Source organism: Haliotis rufescens, unplaced genomic scaffold (genome assembly GCF_023055435.1).
Source record: "Haliotis rufescens isolate VD_foot unplaced genomic scaffold, xgHalRufe1.0.p SCAF_116, whole genome shotgun sequence".
NCBI lineage: Eukaryota > Metazoa > Mollusca > Gastropoda > Lepetellida > Haliotidae > Haliotis > Haliotis rufescens.
Window position 1 is genome coordinate 16,196 of NW_025963798.1, and position 21,529 is coordinate 37,724.

Below are 21,529 nucleotides of genomic sequence, written 5' to 3' on the forward strand. Positions count from 1 at the left end.
ATAGGAAACAAAAAATACATTTACTCACAGGTTAATATAGTCACCCATGATGCAGAGTTGGTTTCATGGGCATTTTTTCTAGCAATAAAGGAGACCAATGAGACCGTTTCATCTGTTTCATATTTACATTATGTATAAAGATTCAGAGTTATACGACACACCCCACAAGCCTGCATGACAAGTTGGATGACTTCAACTTTCCCAGAGTTAACTTTTGTTTTCCTTTTGTCGAGCAAACTCCCTGCAGCTTTAGCTTTTCGTGTCTCACAACTTTAGGGGACTACAATCGAGCATGCTTTATAAACCAAGACGCTGTTTCATCAATGTTACAACTTACAACGACGGCATGCATGTATTCAATGAAACGTCTCCAATTAGATATTAATTGAACATAATCACACAAGATTGCATCGTATGTTTAGCTCATCTGTCGGCGTCTTCTCCTCTGAAGCTGCAACTTCACATGCTTGTTCTCACCTTCGTGAGGTTCCAATCCGGTTCATAATATGACCCTATGGAAAGACCATGGCAGCCATATTGAAAACCATTTCTTATTATAAAGGAATTTGTTAAACATTTATTTTGTTGTGGGGATTCCTTGTGGACTATGGGTTCCGATCAAACTCTGTTTATCGGAAGGGGTGACTGAATGGATAGGGTGGTCAGTTTCGGTGAGTTGGTATTCCAATTGTGTGGGTCGATGCTATTGATATCCATCACTGGACTCTCCGGGCAGGATTCGATTACTTACAGAGGGCTGTCTTTTGCTTGAGTATTGGTAAGTGTGGAGGTAAATAACAACCGAAACAAACCTGAACAAACATCAACACATATTTGTTTTCTGTTTGTTCAAGGTCTGAGTTGGTTGTTTACTAATTAGTTGGGATTGTGGTAAATCATTAGTTCCATTTATCATTATTTCCTTCAGAAGACTCGGAGCTATAGGCTTGATTAATTAGTCTCAAAACATCAATCAATCAATCAATCAATCAATCAATTGTGTTGGGTGTATGTGTTATTGTCTCCGGAAGTGGTCATAACTCCTGCAGTGAAAGGTAATGACAGTCTGGTCTGTTGAGGTTAAACTTAATCTTAAATTTTATTGTTTGTGATCCGAGTTTATTGTGACTTTTAAAAAAACAATCTAATTCCGCTACTTCACTGTATATCCACTGTATTACACAATACACTACATGCACCTTCTTGCTACTGGCTTCGACATATTGCCACACAACATTGATTCCCAAGCTGAACGCGAAGGTTAACCAGGAAATCGGTTTGTACAGAGATAAATTGTGAAAAGCAGTAAATAACGACAGCTCCATATAATTTTTGCCAATAACAGTCCTCAAATAAACTTGAAAAATAAGCTGCCTTATAGCAACACCAAGTCATTTTCAAGGTAAATAAATACAACAAAAAATAATGTAAATGCCATGGTAGTAAAGAAAAGCAATTTGAAAACTACCTCATCATAATGAATAAATTAAATATATATATATATATATATATATATATATATATATATATGTATACAGTAAATAAAGGCGACAAAATCCTTTCAATATAAACAAGAAACCTCTGCAAAAAACAGAGTTGATTGTAAAATTCTGACTATATTATGAGTACGTGTGCACGAATCACCATCCAATAATGATGATACCAGTTGTTCGTGAAAAGATGGGCGTATGTTGCTCCACTGGTAACACCTGTCACGTACACATGCATAGACAAGTCAAAATACAAACAAAGGGAATTGTCGTCACTGATCCGTCAAACATGGAAATGACGTCCACATGTCTACCATCAAACGTTTTGAAAGCTTACCTGAGGCCTTGGATGTTGTAACCTTGGAGTAAGAGTAGGAATGATATGACGCTCTTTGAAAGCTTGTTAGAACCTCAAAAATGACTATTGGAAAGTTGAAGTCATTCCTCATACAGTATTGTGGAGAGTGTTGCATAGATCTAAATATGAAACAGATGAAGCGGTCTCACTTGTCTCTTTCATTTCTAGTTCAGATAGGTAAATAAGTGGAATAGGCTGTTTGATGGTTATTAAACGATATCTGATCATCGATATCCCTGAAGCTTAAGTTTAAGTTCTTGGGCAAATTACCTTGTTTTGACCAATCCGAGCAGACATTCTGATTCATATGCATAAAGAAACAGGTTAGCAAGAAGGAGAGTGCAATTGGTGCCCATGGGGATGTCTACTTCTTGCCGAAATGTCTTACTCCAAAATTTTACACAGACGTTATCAAGGAGGAAGTCCAGCATTTCAGATATTATTTTCTCAGTAAACGTCAGATTGCATTTGCTGTTATTTTTGACAAATTGGTCTGATAGATATGTAACTATATCTATGGTACCCCACGCTTTGAAAGAAGAGACCCATGGACGAAGGAATGAAGCTTTTCCTTCAGTACGTCATGTGAATAAATGAATGTTCAAGAAAAATTAATGTTCAAGTCTGTTAATCTTCAAAGTCGATACCTCATAGTATGTCAATGCTCAAAAGACATACAGTTAACAATATTAACCAGTAAAGGGAAGACATCAAACAAATCTAACCAACGATACATTTCCTCACTGGCTCCATGATAGCTGAGAAATAATGTTCAGAAGGGCTCTTGATGCATACACCAGAAATACTCCCCCTTTTCTCCAAAATTCTCTTGAAAACACCTCCTATGTGTATGAGATGAGACAAGGTGTACGTTCTCCTTGGTATGCTGAGTCGGATAAAGTGCTGTTGCTGGGGATTCTCTCGTTTATTGGTATCATCGACTTTCAAGACATCATGGAGATGTTTACATCGTATGCCACCTTCTACATACAGGGCACAGTGCAGGGCCCAAGCTGGATACTGTTCTGTGGGAATGTGGGGTAAACATTTAGCAGCGTTAATGTAGATGGCACTTCCTACTGGCTCTACTAATGTGACGCCGGCCTTCTTCAAGATGTCTCCAAACATGGTCAAGCTTTCAATTCTGTACTTCAGATACCTGTCATCCGTTCCTTCCCAGAGACCTCTAGCTACAGCTTCCATATCCCGGCTAGATAACCCACCATAGCTGGAATTGCCCTCAATGTAGATCATTCGCCTTTTGAATTTTCCGTATATATCAGAGAGTCGAGTGGCGAAAAAGCCACCAATGTTACACAATCCATCCTTTTTAGCAGACATGTACATTCCATCAAAGTAGGAGAACATTTCCAGAGCTATATCTCTTGCGGGAACATCTTGATACATCTTGTTTCGTGTTTTAATGAAATATGCATTTTCTGCAAAACGACATCCATCCATAAACAGAGGAATATCATGCACCTTGCAAATTTCAGAAACATGTTTGATGTTTGCCATAGATACTGGCTGTCCTGCTTGATTGTTGCTGGTTAGAGTCAAGATGACATTAGCCTTGCCTGCATCCACCTCTCTGAGCTCTTCCTGCAACCTTGCACAGTCAAGATCTCCATTGAAGTATCCACCAACAACTTGTTTGCAAGGAACATCTACCACTATCGCTCCACTAAGTTCAGCATTTGTACGCCCTGTGATATACATTGTGTTACTGAATACAGTGAGACCTGGCCTAGCTAGAACTGAGAAGAGAATATGTTCCGCTGCTCTGCCTTGGTGAACGGGAAGAATGTATGGAAATCCAGTTAAACGTTTGATGCTATCAACAAAAGTGTCAAAGCTCTCGGGATTGATGCAACCTTCGCTTGTATCCACCATGGCAGCCCACTGGTGTTGGCTCATTGAAGCGGTACCGGAATCACTCCAAAGGTCAAAAGTTACATACTTGTCTTTGATCTGGAACGGATTGTAGCCACTTTCATGTAGAATTTTCAAGCGTTCTTCTCTGGTTGGGTTTGGCAATGGTTCCACCATCTTAATGCGGAAGGGCTCCATGAATGACCTTCTGGAAAGTGAAAAGGGTATTCTTAGTTTGAACTGAATCACATTTGGCACAATATGGTGAAGATTAATTTAGTTGAACCTATACATGTTTATTAGCAACAATATTCCTAGCGATGGGGGATTTTGATCTGACCATGCTTCTTAAGGTTATATCAGTTATCCACTTGACATCCTAACAAAACAGCAGACAGGGGGACATGTTTAGCAGCATCTCCCAAAGTCTCATAACTCTGCTTATGTTAATAATGCAACTAAATCAGAATTGGTAGATAGTGTGTTTCCGTTCGGGTGCACCTATTTCAATAAAACGCTGACATCAGTTAAGTCAAATTATAACATTCATGTGTATGCTTCCGTCTGCATATATATTTGCATGCAAATAAGTGTTTGTGAGGTCCACTCAGAAAGACTATTAGATTACATACAAGAAACAGCAGGTTGTAATTATTACAACAGCTTGAAGCACTTTAACATGAATATGTTATCTTTACCGTGAGAATTGACAGAGTATCATAACAACTGTTGCATAGATATATAGGGCGTTTGACGTTCGCCTTGTTTTATATTTGTCATGGGAAAGCATTGCTTTCGCAACGACCTGATTAATCAGGTGGATTCATAGGTACATGTGCTTGCACTTGTCATCGTTGTTCATATCTACAAGTACATGTAGCAAAAATATGAACTGTTCGATTGGCATTTTTAGAAATTCAGTAAAGACAAGATATTTTATGGATGACAACTTCCTTATTCAATTATGATGGAACGTTTCGTGTCGGTATAGAACCTTGGACTCTTGCTTGACAACGGTATAAGGATCTCTACCAAAACATAGCATCATAATAAAAAATTGCCATCTATAAAATATTTTGTCTTTACTGATAGGAAAATTACAATTCCTAGTCGAAGTTTGAGAAACCGTACCTTCTGTGCTGTTCTTGATATTGATAACTGAATAGATAGTATATCTAGATTAAGGAATGGAGCCGTTACAGTCATATCATAGTCTGTTCCTGACAAATGCTTTCCACTTATCACCACATTATGGATCATATCTGAGGCAATAGCCGTCATATCCTTGTCTGATTCTGCCATACGTATGGTACCGATTCAATTCAAAATGTATATTTCAAAACAAAAAAAACTCCCACGATGGAACGTGAAAATGTGCATATTTTCACAAGTATTTGAAATGATAATGATAACTTGGTAATAATAACAGAAGAGGAAATCATACAGTTCCGTTTACAATTCAATAAATTTAGTTACGTTATCAACGACAGAATATTTATTAGAAAACAGCAGATTTTAAAATTTATAAAGATTTGTCCGTTTACAATGATATTTAGAAATATAAACACATCTAGAATTTTCGAAAGCTGAACATTTAAATAGATAATGAAAGTCGCCTTCCATCGCTACCGAGTTTTCTAAGTTCTCTACATGTGTTTTTCTAGCTGCCAGTCTCTGCGAATAAATGTTGGCTCCAAGACCTTAATGTCATAATTGGATCTGAAAAGTATTTCAGATACAGAACTGGGGTAAGATTTTAGCTTAACACAGTTATTAAAAATATTCTTCATGTGACGTAACCAGTCGACATTGTTAGAGGCTGTAATAGTGTATTTAATTCCGTACGTTAAAGAACGCATGAAGGCAATTTAAGTAGGTAAATAACTGTGTCTATATTACACCAGCATCTGATCATTTTTAGCAATTGTAAGATTAACAGGGAATCATCCTAATTCACAATAAACAATGAAGCTTGTTTCAGGAATTTTAAATGAAGCTTTTCATTTGAGAATACAAACATACCTTTGTTAGGATTGGATAATAAATGTTTAATGGGTTAGAAAGTTAATATCAAAGTACACATTGTTATGTACTAGATTAAGAAGCAAACTGGAACGATATCTTTTATGTTTTTCCAGGTCCTCCACCAAATATTATAACCTAAGGTTTTTTTTATATTTACATTAAGCTTCAATAGATCGCAATACTCTTTAAATATATTAAGGGATGTCTGGAGTTCTTTAGGGTTGTCTCCTTGGAGTATTGGATCATCAGCGTATAGCAAATAAGCAATTTAATGCACATGTATACATACTCATCACCCACACAGTTGATATTGAAACCTTCACACATCCTGTACTGACAAGATTTACATCTAGGTCATTAACAATTATAGAGAATAGTAATGACGATAAATTTCCCCCAGCCGGACACCCAAATAACTAAAAAAAGTAATTAGATAATTAATTATCTACCATCACAGATGATTTGATATTACTGTATATCTTACTTACTGAGATAAAAATTTACCATCTATATAATGAGATAACATTTTATGCCAAAGGCCTACCCTCCAAACGCTGTCAAATGCTTAAGTCAATTCCATGAAGACACACATTATTTTCTTTTAGAAGCCTTTAAGATTTATGCTGACATATTTTAAATGAAAATATTATCCACTGTTGAGATTTAATCCATAATCAGTATTGCTAGCATCATCGTGGTATGACTCATTTATGTTTTTCTAAACGTAATGGAATACTTCCAAACTTGGGGTACTGTACGTGTTATCTTCTTAGGGTTGTTTTGAGTTTTCCACAATTCTTCCAGTGAATATTTATGTTGATTTCTTAACATATTACTAGTTTCATTTTTGCATTTTCTAATACGTTTCTTTAAACATTTTATATATAGTGTTCCTTCATGCCGATAAAACGAGCAATTTACTGGGTTTCTGTCTTTCTTGTAGCACTGTTTTGCTTTGCGATAATACCGTCTCGTGTCTCTGCATTCTTCATGAAACCAAGGGTTATATGTTTTACAAGAAGTACGTGTTCTACCTTGATCCGTCATTTTCCAAACACCAAATGTTTTACCTGCTGCCTAATCTAGAACGCGCGCTACGTCATCGGCTAACCTATTGACCTAAATCATGACATCGGCATTATTATATAACGTCGAACCAGCGCTTTACCTCCACATATCAATATAAACATTGTCCATGTTATTAAGCAATAAACTGGATTTATCCAACTGGTATGTTGTTGGTTTTGTTTGGTCATCAGTTGTTCATGCTTGTCAACTTTGTCCTGCCTTTTTTTGCACAACTTTCTAAGGAGAAAGCGACTGGACAGTGTACAACAGAATAAAGGGGTGAAAAATCAAGAATATCAAAGTCATTGTTTAAAGATATACATGGTGCAGAAGCAATAAAATAATCAAGAAGACTTTTATTATGACAAGTAGTTTTACCTATTTTGTAATCATTACAAATTACAAATGCGGCCATTGCATATGAATAAATTAAGGTTTCTACACATTTCAATAAGATGTTTACCATTATCATTCGTTCTATCATTGTCCATGCCATATCTCTCTTTTGATATGTTGGTATTATCTAAAATTAATTCAGAGTCAAGACCTTTTCTTATTTTTCCCCATCTCAACCAAACTCATCCAAAACAAAATTGTCAACAAGAATGTAATCATTCGCATTTGATGTCCTTGCGTTAAAACTGCCGATCAACATGGGTTCGCCTTCTGTTACCATGACACTGGTTCGGTCGGGCCATTATTCATCTGCAGCTACCTCACTATAAAGCTAAATACTGTCAGGTAACAGGAATGCGATTGGCTCGTGTCCCTTCCATAATTACCTGTGACGAAATGTCATCGCGACGTAGCGAGTAGAAAAGAGTAGAGATTGCCAGTAGTAGGCTGGGTACTTTAGTCCATGCATCTCACCTCCTTTTGTTGGTTTGTATTCCAAGCCCTTGATGAAACACAGACACAAGCGGCGTACTTGAAACATCCCATCAATAATTCTTGTGACGTCACTCTATTGTTCTGAACGTGCATCATTTCCAACGAATAATTTCAGTCAATTTGTATCCACCCGATCAACATGAACTATTCCATTCGTTCAATACGTGCATTACGTTTGGTACCCACAACATGGGAACCGCCTGTTCATTTTGACTTTGGTGTAGTTGGTTTTGTTTTGACGTTGGCTCCAGCGTTGAATTATTTATGTCAAAGAAAGAAAGTCCGCGCCCTCGTGTATTGTATTTTCACCAACACACGCTTCTTCGTCCTTCATACCATAATTTAGCGTAACCACTGATTCCCCGATAGTTCGTTCACTGTTGTATAATTCCAACCGACCAACCTACTGGCTGGGTATTGAAACCTCCCCAGTGATATCTCAGGTTGATGGAAGATGCGCGATGTCATGTGAGATGTTGTTTATTGCCTGCACAAGTATTCGCCAAGGAGAAACCAGGTCTTAGTACAAGGGGTAATACCTTGTGTTATAGCCAATCCCCACTCAATCCAAACTCTCTTGTTTTGTTGTGTCAAATATTCCAAACTAAACTATACTGGCTCTCATGAACATCAATATCTATTTACAATTATCATAAAGTGAATTATGATATGTAAAACACATATGCGCATTAAACAGGAGAATTTTGAATAATGCTCATAAACGTATACATACAAATTCGAATTGCACATCTGCCATAGTACAACACAATTACTGAAGGGCAAAAGAAAATCACGTACACAGTTCTGTATATCAAACCAAAGTTTAGGACATAGGTTTTGCATCAGAGATGACAGGAGTTCTGTTCTGGCAACATGTTTATATGGTTATGACCACTTGACTTTTGATGCAACGATAGCGATCCGACAGAAGCCATACTTCGCTTGAAGAGGACATGCAAAGTGTCCAAAGCGTGCGTTTCGTTTCATCTTGTGTTTTGGATCCTGACATTGGATCTGGTGAAGAAAGCAAAAGGTGGGTAGGGCTCAATCATACCCCACGACCTCTACTACAACATATTTCTAAGTTCAAAACGTGAAAATAGCAACATGTTCTCAGACAATCCATAACAAACATAACAAACCTTTGCACTGCACCTCTTCTTGTGGTATGGAAACTGTTCCTTAAATTTGAAATGAATCCATACTGTATTTTTCAAGGAATATGCCGCACAAACGTCTAAATAAAAACATTTTAGGGTACGGGGCGGTCGGGTAGCCTAGTGGTTAAAACGTTAGCTCGTCACGCCGAAGACCCGGGTTTTATTCCCGACATGGGTACAATGTGTGAAGCCCATTTCTGGTGTCCCCCGCCGTGATATTGCTTGAATATTGCTAAAAGCGGCGTAAAACCTCACTCACTCACTCACTCACTGATTTTAGGGTACAAAATAAAAATTAGATATATATTTTTTTTCAAATCTATATATATAACCCCGCTCAAGTAAGTGGATTTCTGACGTCAACACAGACCACAAGAACCAGTGTCTGATAGGACCACACGCGTCGGTTACAGGCTGTGGGACTCCGAGCGAGACGCTGCAATTCGTTTTAGGTTCAATCTTAATTAACAGTTTTGTATAAGTAGTTCGAATTGATATCTTGTATCAGTACAAAACCCCTTGATTTATTCTACAGTTATGTCAATTATGTTATAGGAACACATGTCACTGTAGGCCCGTGAAGATACGGGTTAGAATAGATCTTCACCAACCCATGCTTTCCGTAATAGGCGACTAACGGGAACGGATGGGCAGGCTCGCTGACTTGGATGATGCATGTCATCGTATTCCAATTGCGTGGATCGTTGCTCGTGATGTTATTCACTAGATTGTCTGGTCCAGACTCGATTTTTTTTCAGACCGCCTGTCATAAAGCTGGAATGTGGCGTTAAACAACAAACAAAATCAAACATGTCACTGCTGTGATGTCTTACCTGTTTAATAGAATTATTAATTAATATATAATATCAAAATACCTCTTAAAATAGAGTGAATGACACTAAACTAGCCTAAAGTCCAACTTGCTGAACATTATTGTAGCCTGCAAGGAATAATATTTCAACATCAATCTTAAGGATATGTGTGATTTAACACTCACCGTGTTCAAGGAATGTATCTGTTAATGGCCATTGCAATCATATCGCACCATTGTCCTTCCGTCCAGAGTGATGTGTGACGGGGACTAAACTTTCATCACTACTTTCTATTATTTTTTCTCCAATAGGCCCAATAACAATATTAACGCTAAATCTCCACCGGACAAACCTACCGTTTCCTTTTCAAGTATGTACCCTATCCGTATCACCCATTGGACGGGGGAAAAGGCAGTTTGTGAAACATGTTGTAAATTCCCCTGAACTATATGTGCCACTATCAATATATTGATAAAACTTGAAATGTTTAATTAAATGTCCGTTGTGCAAGGTACTAATTAGGTTTAAATAATGAACTGTATCCAATCAGTCTCGAAAAGAAAAGAAACATATATGTTTTAAAGAATTGATATTAATGTAAAAGCCTGGTTACATGTCTTTCAGAGTGGGCGAGGTCTCAGCGTGATATTGTAATTAGTAGAATGCACAAACTGAAAAAGAGGAAACAGAACTGGAATAAACCCATTCTGTAACAGCCATCTGTCATCCAATGTCTGGCTGTCCTACATGAAAATCCCACAAACAATATAACCATTGTTTGTATGCTATTTACATTAATTGTCCTAGAATTTGGTATAAGTGACATATCAAATGATGCCACATATAAAGCCAATGTGTTAACTGAAAAAGAAATCTGTCCAAACCGTGCATCAGTACTATCAACGTTTGGCTTGACTTTAAAACCTGAAGACATGTCCATTCCTTTTTTTGTTCTGGATTCCAAAGCTCCGTACAGAGTGAGATATGTTGGTGGCAACTGGTCCTATGCACAGCGCTCAGCGCACAGGTCACAGGTCACAGGTCACAAATCAGGTGAAGTTGATCAACGTCGGTCGCGGAGAGTCCTTGGATGGGTCACCAGCTTCCTCTGGAGAGTTCCTAGGCCCTCAGAGTTTTAACAGTTGACAAAAAGTCTTTTGAATTATTAATGCTTTTCTCGAGAAAGTATTGTTTCATTTGATAAAATTTAACTTTTCTACACGATACATGATATTGATTCTGGATTCGGTGAAACTTTCCAATAAAACCAATTCTTGTCTCCTTCTAAATATACTCACACATATGCATTTTACTCCCTTCAAATATCAATCCATTGATTATCCGCCCCGTGAAGATCCGGGGTAGAATAGGTCTTCAGCAAGCTGTGCTTCCCGTGAGACAAACGGGACGGGGTGATCAGGCTCGCTGACTTGGTTGATGCATGTCATGGTATCCCAATTGCGTAGATCGATTGTCATGGTGTCAATCACTGGATTTGATTGGTTCAGACTCGGTTATATTCAGACCGCCGCCATGTAACTGGAATATTGCTGAGTGGGGAGTAAAACAACAAACGAAACAAGCAAACTGATGATACGGTTTTGTCAATGCAAACGTTTCTTTTCATATCTGATATAGCCATACATAAGGTTTCAGTAATATATATAACACTAGCATCGATGCTAATGAATGCTGTATCTACTGCCTTTACCAGTACATAGGATGTATCATCTTATGACCAATTATATCAAAGTAATCTGCTGTGTCGCGGACCAAGCTTCATCAATAGATCACTTTCTCACTGATCAGTTGCATGAAGCGAGCGTAGATGCACTGTAGGAGGAAAATTTACCACCAAACCAATACGTTCATCAAATAACTCAGATGAACATACCATATACTCGACCATGCTAGCGTCTTGGTTACTTATAGAAGTGAAATCCCCATCACCCGCATCTGACTCACATCTTTCGATCATGATGTGGATATTAAGAACACCGCACCTATCTGTCTATAACTTGAATCTTGAGAAAGTTTTCATTCTAAAACTATACATAAAACATCCCGCCTCTTGTTACCATTACCCTCCAAGCATTCAAGGATATCGTTTTCAACAAAATGAGGAAGCGTACTAGTTCTAGGGTTTAAATCACCTTCAACTGTGATATACACAATAATATAATTAGATGACGTGGGCAACTGATCATCTTGTAATAGTGACATACCGCATGTTCAGTGACGTTACTGGTTATTACCAGACTGAATTTATACACCTGCATACAACAAGTCCTTCGTTTAAGCGCATATATCCATATCTAGTAAAATCAATACATCACCATCACAAACTTTTGTCCACTTACCAAGATGAGCTGAAGTGTTTCTGATCAATATTTTTATTTCTCCTGAGAATCGTCCCCGGGTAGATAACCGCTCACCATCATTTTGTGTATGCTAAGAAACCCGAACGAACCACTCAGATCTGTCTCCTTCGACTATGTCAAATACAATTAGAACTATTTCATGATCATCCAGCCAGGATTTAGGAATTTAGGAATAAATGGATGACGCCAGTCATCGAGGAGGAAATTTAGGTGTTGCTGTATGAAGTACCCTATAATCACCGTCGCCTTGACTACCCCCCTATCAATCGTTTGTCTTCTCTCTGGAGCAGGAGCTTGACGTTAAGATGATGTTATGCCGTTGTGAAGCCACAATGACTTCATGCCATTGTGACCTCACGATGATAAAACGGACATGTGACGTCACGGTGATGTAATTCCATTGTTCCATGATGAAATGTTGACGTTATGATTTCACGATGATATATGACGTTGTGATACCACGATGATGTGCTGAGATTGTGACGTATTGAGGACATAATGACATTATCACGTTACGATGCCGTTATCTGAAATGAGGTTCCAGATTATTGTACTTATAAAGCGATGTGTGTGTGTGTGTGTGTGTGTGTGTGTGTGTGTGTGTGTGTGTGTGTGTGTGTGTGTGTGTGTGTGTGTGTGACTGATGCTGATCTATGGTGCTAGCCTACTGAGATACTATGCCGCAGTTTAACAGACTCATTATACTGACTCTGAGCCGACCAGTCCTTGTCTTCTTAATGCCGGGCGCGCGTGCCGCCTCCGTGGTCTTGCGGTAGAGCGTCCGCCCGGGGATCGGAAGGTCCGGGGTTCGATCCCCGGCCGCGTCATACCAAAAGACGTTAAAAGATGGTACTTGTTGTTACCCTGTCTGGCGCTCGGTATTAAGGGGCTAAAACAAGGACTCGTCGGCTCGGAGTCAGTATACTGTGTCTGAGAGGGGTATTCATGTTAAACTGCGGGATGGTATCTCAATGAGCTGGCACTATAGATCGGCATTAGTCCGGACTAGTACAAACAGCCACACACACACGCACACACGTACATGCTCGTCGCTATATAAGCGCAATAATCTTGAACGCGACGTTAAACCCAATTTCACCTCATCTCACCTAATGCCGAACGCCAGGCAGGGTTACAACAAGTACCATCTTTTAACGTCTTTTGGTAGGATGCGGTCGGGGTCGACTCCCCACCTTCCGCTCCCAGGGCAGACGCACAACCATTAGAACACGGAACGATGCCGTCATGATGTATTGACGTTACGATGATGGAATGACATTGTGTCGTCTAGAGATTGTAAAGTCATAGTTGCCTAAAAATGTTAATATCAAATGTAGATATAAAACACATGACCTGTTGACCACAAATGCTAAAAGGATTTTAATATGCTTATGAACGAGTTCTCCTTACACGTCCATGCTATCTTGTGACCGAGCAGATGTTAATACACCGACATTGATAAACAACATGCCATTTCAGGGACGTTCAGGACCACAATCCAATCACGTGTTTCACTTCTGCAAAACACCCAAGGGTTTACGTACTTGATTAACATCCATATCATGTTGTTAAGTGAATCAGGTGAGTGAATTTTCTTGAAGCACTTTAAATAGGAATACGTATTTTTAAAGGACGCCCATTTTTCAAGCGTATACCTCTGTAATTAAAGGACTCCAGTTTCTCAAGGGTATACGCATGTATATAAAGGACGCACATTTCTCAAGGCGATACATCTGTATATGAAGGACGCACATTTCTCAAGGGTATACGTGTGTATATAAAGGATGTATGTTTGTCAGGATTATGCGTATGCATAAAAAACAACGTATATTTCTCAAGTGGTATACGTATTATGTACATAAAGGAAGTATATGTCTCAAGGCTATACATATCTATATAACTTACGTATGTTTCTCAAGAGTATACGTGTGTAAAAGACGTATATTTCTCAAGGGTATACATATATTTATTACAGACGAATATTTCTCAAGACATCACATTTCTATATAAAAGATGCATGTTTCTCAAGGCAAGGCATATGTCTCACATCACAGACTGAATCATTATGAGGGGCCTTATGTCAAAATCAGTTTGCCTTGTACTGCTTCTATCCCTCTCGGAGGTCAGAGGTCACGGGTACCTGTTGGTCCCCCCCGGATCGGTCGAGCATGTGGAGGGCGGGGTTCTCTGTTCCTGCAAACTACGGTGATAATCAACTGTTCTGTGGAGGGTTTTCGGTAAGACGTTTACGTACTTAGGGGTGCAGGTTAGGGACAAACTCCAGAATGCCCATATGAAGGAAACACTTCTTGCATAGCACAAATGTGGACTTAAATAAATCTGAAGTTCAGAGTTGAACGCTTTCAATGGAGTTAAAGCCAAAAGTATGTATGCTGTACACGTCTTTTCTTATTCTGTTGGTGTTGTTGATTAAACGAAACAATAAATTCACGGTATTGACACCCTCACACGAAGAATCATGTCTGACAATAGATCCCACCATCCTCGATCTTCCCTCAATCGCTTATATTTACCAATTATAAAGGAAGGGCATGGTTTGATTAACGTGGAGGCTCTTCGTGATAGAAATCTATTGTGCACTTTTGCATACACGTATTTGTCTGATGATCCACTTTGAAGCATGTCAAGACTCATGATGAAAACAAGGTATTCCAAAGGCACGGTACGGAAATGAGTGTCAACCTAGCGAAGTGCCACATCAAATAGGCCCAGACTCAGTTTGTTCCAGGGGAGGCTGTCTGAACCACCACTGCATCGAGTTATGATCATATACAGTGTGTTGAGAGGATCAGCAACCCTGCAGCGTCCTTCGCTTGGGTGAAGTTGGCTGGCCTGAAAAGTAAAACAGAAGGCCTTCTGTTTGCTGCCCAAGACCAGTCACCCCCCATCCATTCGAAGCCGTCAATGTGTTATCTTGCATTAAAATGTAAAGATGAAAAGTAGATTATGCAATGAATTTATTGAGACATTCAAACACATTGCCAATGGATGCCTAGCCTGTTTGGCACAAACACAGTATCTTTAGTGATATGATGGCGTGGCTCGGTCCTTTTATTACCGTCTTCGCCGTGCGTGTCCGACCCAGATTCAGTAGAGGTCGTCATGGAAAATTATACATATAAAATTGAAATAGGCCAGTATACAGCCTCAGACCTATCCAGGCCAACCAGCCTGATCTTGTCCTTTTTGATAAATCCAATTAAATCATTATATCATTGAATTCTCTGTCCCTTTTGACACTAATGTGATTGGCAAGATTCAGGGAAAACATGGCAAATATGCGGACCTCCCTTACGATATGTCACGCTTGCATCCCAAACAGGAAGTTCTCCGACTCCCCATTGTTCTCGGTGCCTTTGGTACCTCCCAATCTGTTGACCGACTATGGGAGAGAACAAGGATTTTCTGCCTTTCTGATAATCTAGGTAAAGCAGAAGGCTGCACTGTTGGGGAGTCTTCATATTCACCGGAAAGTTCTTGGTGGATTCAACAAGACACGTTTCCTGGGAGAAGTCCCGTAGGCTGTCTGAGCTGCATATGGAAGGGGAACGGCCCTGAGCTGATGATGAGCCTAACCAGCCTGATTGTGCCAGGGTCACTCAAACTCTCTTGTCTGAATTTATACATTTTAATCTGTATTATTATAAAAACAACAAAACATATTTTTATATGTAAGGCCTCAGTTGCTGAATCCATAGCGAGCTTGGAAAAACTATTATGCGGTATAGGGTACTGTTGTATTGTTGTAAGGTGCATGGAGTTCAGGTATCAGGCTGTATATTTCGTCACCATTGCTGTAAATAACGTGTACCAGTGGTTACTTGCGGTTGTTAATTATTCGTGTGATCCATTTCAAGAACCAGTGGGAGACAAATGACGGCAAGTGCGGGACCTGTGGCGACCCGTATCAGGGACCACTTCCTAATGATAGCGGGGAGTACGACACGGGGACAATTGGCGCCCAGTACACACAGGGACAGGACATTGATGTCACTATCCAGCTAACAGCCAATCATCTCGGGTACTTCACGATAAAGCTTTGCGCTGATGGAGACCTAAAGAGAGACGCCCTTCAGACGTGTCTCGACAACACAGTTCTGAAGTTGATAACGCCCTCTGGCGTCAAAGAGAAGAACGAGATAGGGTCAGAGGTGAGGGCTTTAAGTTCAAAGCAAAGCTTCCTGTAGGTGTTTCTTGTTCTCACTGTGAGCTGCAGTGAGTCTACCGAGCAGGTATGTGTACGCTTTTACATTGATTTGCTTTACATAAAATTTTGTGTACGTGTTTACATTGATTTGCTTAACATAAAATTTTGTGAGGTTCAAAGCTTCTACATTTCCAAGCAGCCAGCTGAAAAGGCAATTCATAACGTCAACGCCAGAGAATAATCAATCTCGAATATCTGCCGAGACAAATTCAAATAGTAACCGAAATTGTTTATGTCACAAGGCATCTTGAACAACCACAGCCTGTGTGCACAATCGTGGATCCGCATCGATGTCCCCATGGTATCAAAAAATGAAATTCTCCTTATCCCCTACATACTTAATCAAGACACAACACCATTAACATGGGAATACGCTGTGTGATACACGGCCTATTTATTTGCGTATAGTATGAGACAAAGATATTCATTTATACACATTTGTATATTCATTGTCAGCAATCTGCTATGAATATTTATATTTTGCTGAAGCCCGACACGTAAAGCCAGATATAAAAACTTTTATAAGAAAACATCTGGAACCGTGTTCCCTGAACGGATGCAGCAGCAAATACTGGAGGGAAAACAGTATACTCATGACATGTATATGCAAATCCAAACAGAAATACTAACAATTCATGAACATATGTTACAAATGAATTTCATAATTTATTATATACAGTGCAACTCGCATAGTATATGCAGTATTATCAAAAGCAACACTGTATTATAAAGGCCCGCCGGCCAAGCAATATCATTGCAGCCAACAATGCACACGTTCACAATAAAACAACGCTGTATTATAAAGACTCGCCAGCCAAGCGATATCATTGCATCCAACAATGCACACTTTCACAATAAAACAACGCTGTATTATAAAGGCCCGCCGGCCAAGCAATATCATTGCATCCAACACTGCACTTTCACAATAAAGCAACGCTGTATTATAAAGGCCCGTCGGCCAAGCAATGTCATTTCATCCAACACTGCACTTTCACAATAAAGCAACGCTGTATTATAAAGGCCCGCCGGCCAAGCAACATCACTGCATCCAACTATGGACTTTCTCAATGAAGCAACGCTGTATTGTAAAGACTCGCCAGCCAAGCAATGGCATCACTTACAGCAGTACACATTACCCTCAAATGTGCATTCCATTTCATCGATTATCTGCAACACATGAAATCATTAAATCATACGTGCAGCTCCATGGCCCTTTTGTTAATACACTGGGTACGTTTTTCAGAATCGTACGTGTTTCCCGACTACTGGTTTGCATATCGTTGTCACTGACATTATAATACATTAAACCTCTTCATTTTGCACCTGTTGGTCCGCTAATTTTGCTTTTATGGCCATAGATATCCGTATTGCGTTTCTATTTTGAAGAGTATATATCTTCAGATTAGCCACAGTCAGTATGTGATAAACTTCCAGAGAACTACCGTTATATTTACTTCCATTATCCACTTCTGACGTCATCGGGGGCTCAATATTTCTTTGTCTACAAAAATCTATTCGTCTATGATGTCACTTCCGGTCCAGATGACGTCACTTCCTGTCGTGTATTGGCGGATATAATGTGTCTCCAATTTCCCAGGTAATAACTGGGGAACTGACGAGGAAGGACCTGGTCTTGGGCTTGGTCCTCAGGAACACTTCGTCAACTGACCTGACATTAGGATCATTGAGTCAGGAAAATCTCCCACACAGTCGTTCCCTACTACACCCAACCCCACATCGGCCCCCAGTACCGGGAGGTGTCTGTCGAGCTACAGGTGTGTGGGAGGGGCTAGCAGGTCAAGATCAATGGTGTGTCAACAACTGCGCTGCAGGCCAATGCCCCCCTTCTTTCTGTGTCTGCAACTGAGAAGAGAAAATGAAAGAAAAGTAAATAAATTATTGCATAATTACGTACTATACCCTTGTTGGACTTCCAATTCGACAAAAACCGACTTCACTGCACGACTGACCTCCTGCACTCACTACATACTTACTTCGAAATGTCAAGCTACAGGGAAACCTTGTTTTTGGTTTTATCAGATAAAGATCGAGTTATTACGTGTCCATTGCAGGGATGAAGATGCAAGGATCAAGTCTTTGAGTGATACACATAAGGAAGAGAATGTATGGATGTCAACTTCTTTATTATTAGGAACACAACTTTTTTGAGTATATGCTTACTCTTCATCAGGTGAATTAATACTATGAGGCAGAGAACGTATATATGTACCTGTAAGAACAACAAAAGTAAGAAGAAAACAAAAGCTGGAAACTTAGCATGGGAAGCCAACGGGTAACTGGCGCTGATACGTGATTAGCAATAGACAATGGAAGCCAACACTTTAGTAATTCTCTGCCTCAAGATGTAAGGAGTGCTTTTCCGACATTGACTTTCAGTTCCCTTTGGCACTGCAGATTGACTACTAACCAGTCCGCTGATAAACTATTCACCAGTCAGCTGTTACCAATTCGTTTACGTACTATTCGTCGGACAGTTGTTACCAATTCGTCTATCTGAAGTTAGCCTTAACGACATGTATTCACCATTTAGCCTGCTGTTAACTATTCACCAGTCAGCTGTCAGTGTTTACTGTGAGTATACCTACATTAGCCGTGGTGATGACAGTTGATGCTACAGTGAGTAGGTCTACATTAGCCGTAGTGAAGACACTTGATACTACAGTGAGTGGGGCTACATTAGCCGTGGTGATGACAGTTGATACTACAGTGAGTGGGGCTACATTAGCCGTAGTGATGACTGTTGATACTATAGTGAATGGGGCTACATTGGCCGTAGTGATGACAGTTGATACTACAGTGAGTAGGTCTACATTAGCCGTAGTGATGACTGTTGATACTATAGTGAATGGGGCTACATTAGCCGTGGTGATGACAGTTGATACTACAGTGAGTAGGCCTACATTAGCAGGGGTGATGACAGTTGATCTACATAAGCCGTGGTGAGGACAGCAAGTGACGGCTGGCAGCTGTGTGACTGTTTGACTGAGGCAAGCTTCCTCGTTCGAAAGAAGTGCTTCCGTTCATCTTACATAGGAAAGACACCCGGTAGAATGAGATGACAATGCGATTGTTAACCTGAGTTATTATTCTTTCTTATGTACATTCTCCCACGGTTCTACACCCACACCCACGCACTCTTAAATCTAATCTGAAATACCTAACCTAAATGTAGATATTCTTAGCTATACTGAACTAACCGGCTAAGTTGAAACATATTTACTACTTCACACAGGTCTTGACCCGTATTGCTATCACAGATCTAGAGATCAACAGTTCTGTGTGTCAGGTAGCTCGGATTGGCAAAGTCAGAACAGGGAAATTTGATGGTTTACTTAACCTTGAGGTATATCGATTATCTGGTATTGTTCAGTAACCATCCAATAGGCAAGTCTTTGAATGGCATTAGAAGTCAAACACATAAGAAAGAGAATTTATGGATGCAATTTCTTCATTACGACGAACACTGCGTTTTGGAATATTTACTCCTTCATCATGAATGTTATTAGGCAGAGAACGTATATATGAACACGTAAGAACAACATGAGTAAATAGATGACAACGGTGGAAACTAATATAAACTGCAATATTCCTGCAGCTCCAGCCCTTGCTGTTTATATTTCACTACTCTTGAGGTACAATCGAGCATGCTGTTTCTACCAAGATTTCAAACAGCTTCATACAACTCTTGCTCGGAAGTTGCTTGATAAAGGTTGCAACATTCAAGGCCTCGGTAAAACTTTAAAAACGTATTATGGTAGACATGTGGAGGACATTTCCAAATTTGCCGTATCAGTGGCACAAATGATGTTCGATGCAATTCCCTATTTTGACTTGTACCATATATATGTTCCCGTCTTATTTCAGGTGAAGAATATACTTCCCTTTGCATGTGTTTGTGACGGGTGCCACCAATGAGCCAGCACACATGTACATGTACGTCGCTAATATGTGTGAATTAATCTTTGAGATGTAGTTAAACCCCTTACGTTAAATGAAAATTTCAGGTCGCCTCGTATATCCACGTTGGCCGATAAAAGACATACAAAGAATGATTGGCATTTGAGTAAATTTGTATATTATGTTTGAATATTCAACTAAACACATGTACATGTACGTCGCTAATATGTGTGAATTAATCTTTGAGATGTAGTTAAACCCCTTACATTAAATGTAAATTTCAGGTCGCCTCGTATATCCACGTTGGCCGATTAAAGACATACAAAGAATGATTGGCATTTGAGTACATTTGTATATAATGTTTGAATATTCAAGTAAACGTTTATGTCTTTCTATCAAGACACAAATTGAATTTTCTCATGTCAACTGAAACTGCAATCAAAAATTATTATAATGTATATAACACATTACAAGTTACATGGGGACACTCACAACCATGTGTGTGACAATGTAACACGGGGACACTTACAACCATCTGTGACACAATGTTACAAGGTAACACCCACAACCATCTCTGACACAATGTTTTACGGTGACACTCAAAACCATCTGAAACAAAAGGTTACACGAGAAACACTCACAACCATCTGTGATACAATGTTACAAGGGGACACACACAACCATCTGTGACACAATGTTGTACAGGGACACTCATAACCATCTGTGACACAGTGTTACAAGGGGGCAATCACAACCATCTGTGACACAATGCTACACGGGAAAACTCACAACCATCTGTGACACAATGCTACAAGGGGACACTCACAACCATCTGTGACACAATGTTACACGGGGACACTTACAACCTGTGACACAATGTAACACTGAGACACTTACAACCATTTGTGACACAATGTTACACTCGGACATTTACAACCATATTTGACGCAATGTTACACTCGGACACTTACAACCATCTGTGACACAATATTACACGGGAATACTTACAACCATCTGTGACACAATGTTACACTCGGACATTTACAACCATCTGTGACACAATGTTACACGGGGACACTTACAACCATTTGTGACACAATGTTACACAGGGACATTTACAACCATCTGTGACACAATGTTACACGGGAATACTTACAACCATTTGTGACACAATGTTACACTCGGATACTTACAACCATCTGTGACACAATGTTACACTGGGACACTTACAACCATATGTGACGGAATGTTACACTCGGACACTAAAAACTATCTGTGACACAATGTAACACGGAGACACTTACAACTATGAGTGACACAATGTTA

The 21,529-nt window shown here is 39.5% G+C and overlaps 2 protein-coding genes across 2 annotated transcripts; one reads left to right on the top strand and one right to left on the bottom strand.

The window, feature by feature from the left end:
• Positions 1–2,568: 2,568 nt before the first annotated feature.
• On the bottom strand, positions 2,569–3,897 carry LOC124128506 (tryptophanase-like). The gene has a single exon (XM_046491936.2). It carries the CDS (start codon positions 3,895–3,897, stop codon positions 2,569–2,571), a length of 1,329 nt encoding a protein of 442 aa, XP_046347892.2.
• Positions 3,898–13,551: 9,654 nt separating this feature from the next.
• Positions 13,552–18,164, top strand: LOC124127189. Its single transcript, XM_048393181.1, has 4 exons — positions 13,552–13,638; positions 14,185–14,294; positions 15,936–16,229; positions 17,883–18,164. The coding sequence occupies exons 1-4, from the start codon at positions 13,620–13,622 to the stop codon at positions 18,150–18,152; spliced, it is 693 nt and encodes a 230-aa protein (XP_048249138.1). The 5' UTR covers positions 13,552–13,619; the 3' UTR covers positions 18,153–18,164.
• Positions 18,165–21,529: the final 3,365 nt, after the last annotated feature.

Bases quoted from the DNA above. Each gene is read 5' to 3' on its own strand.
- LOC124128506 (XM_046491936.2), bottom strand. From the start codon at position 3,897: ATGGTGGAACCATTGCCAAACCCAACCAGAGAAGAACGCTTGAAAATT.
- LOC124127189 (XM_048393181.1), top strand. The intron at 14,295-15,935 runs GTAAGACGTTTA...ATCCATTTCAAG, and splicing joins TGTTCTGTGGAGGGTTTTCG to AACCAGTGGGAGACAAATGA. The intron at 16,230-17,882 runs GTGAGGGCTTTA...CCAATTTCCCAG, and splicing joins AGAACGAGATAGGGTCAGAG to GTAATAACTGGGGAACTGAC.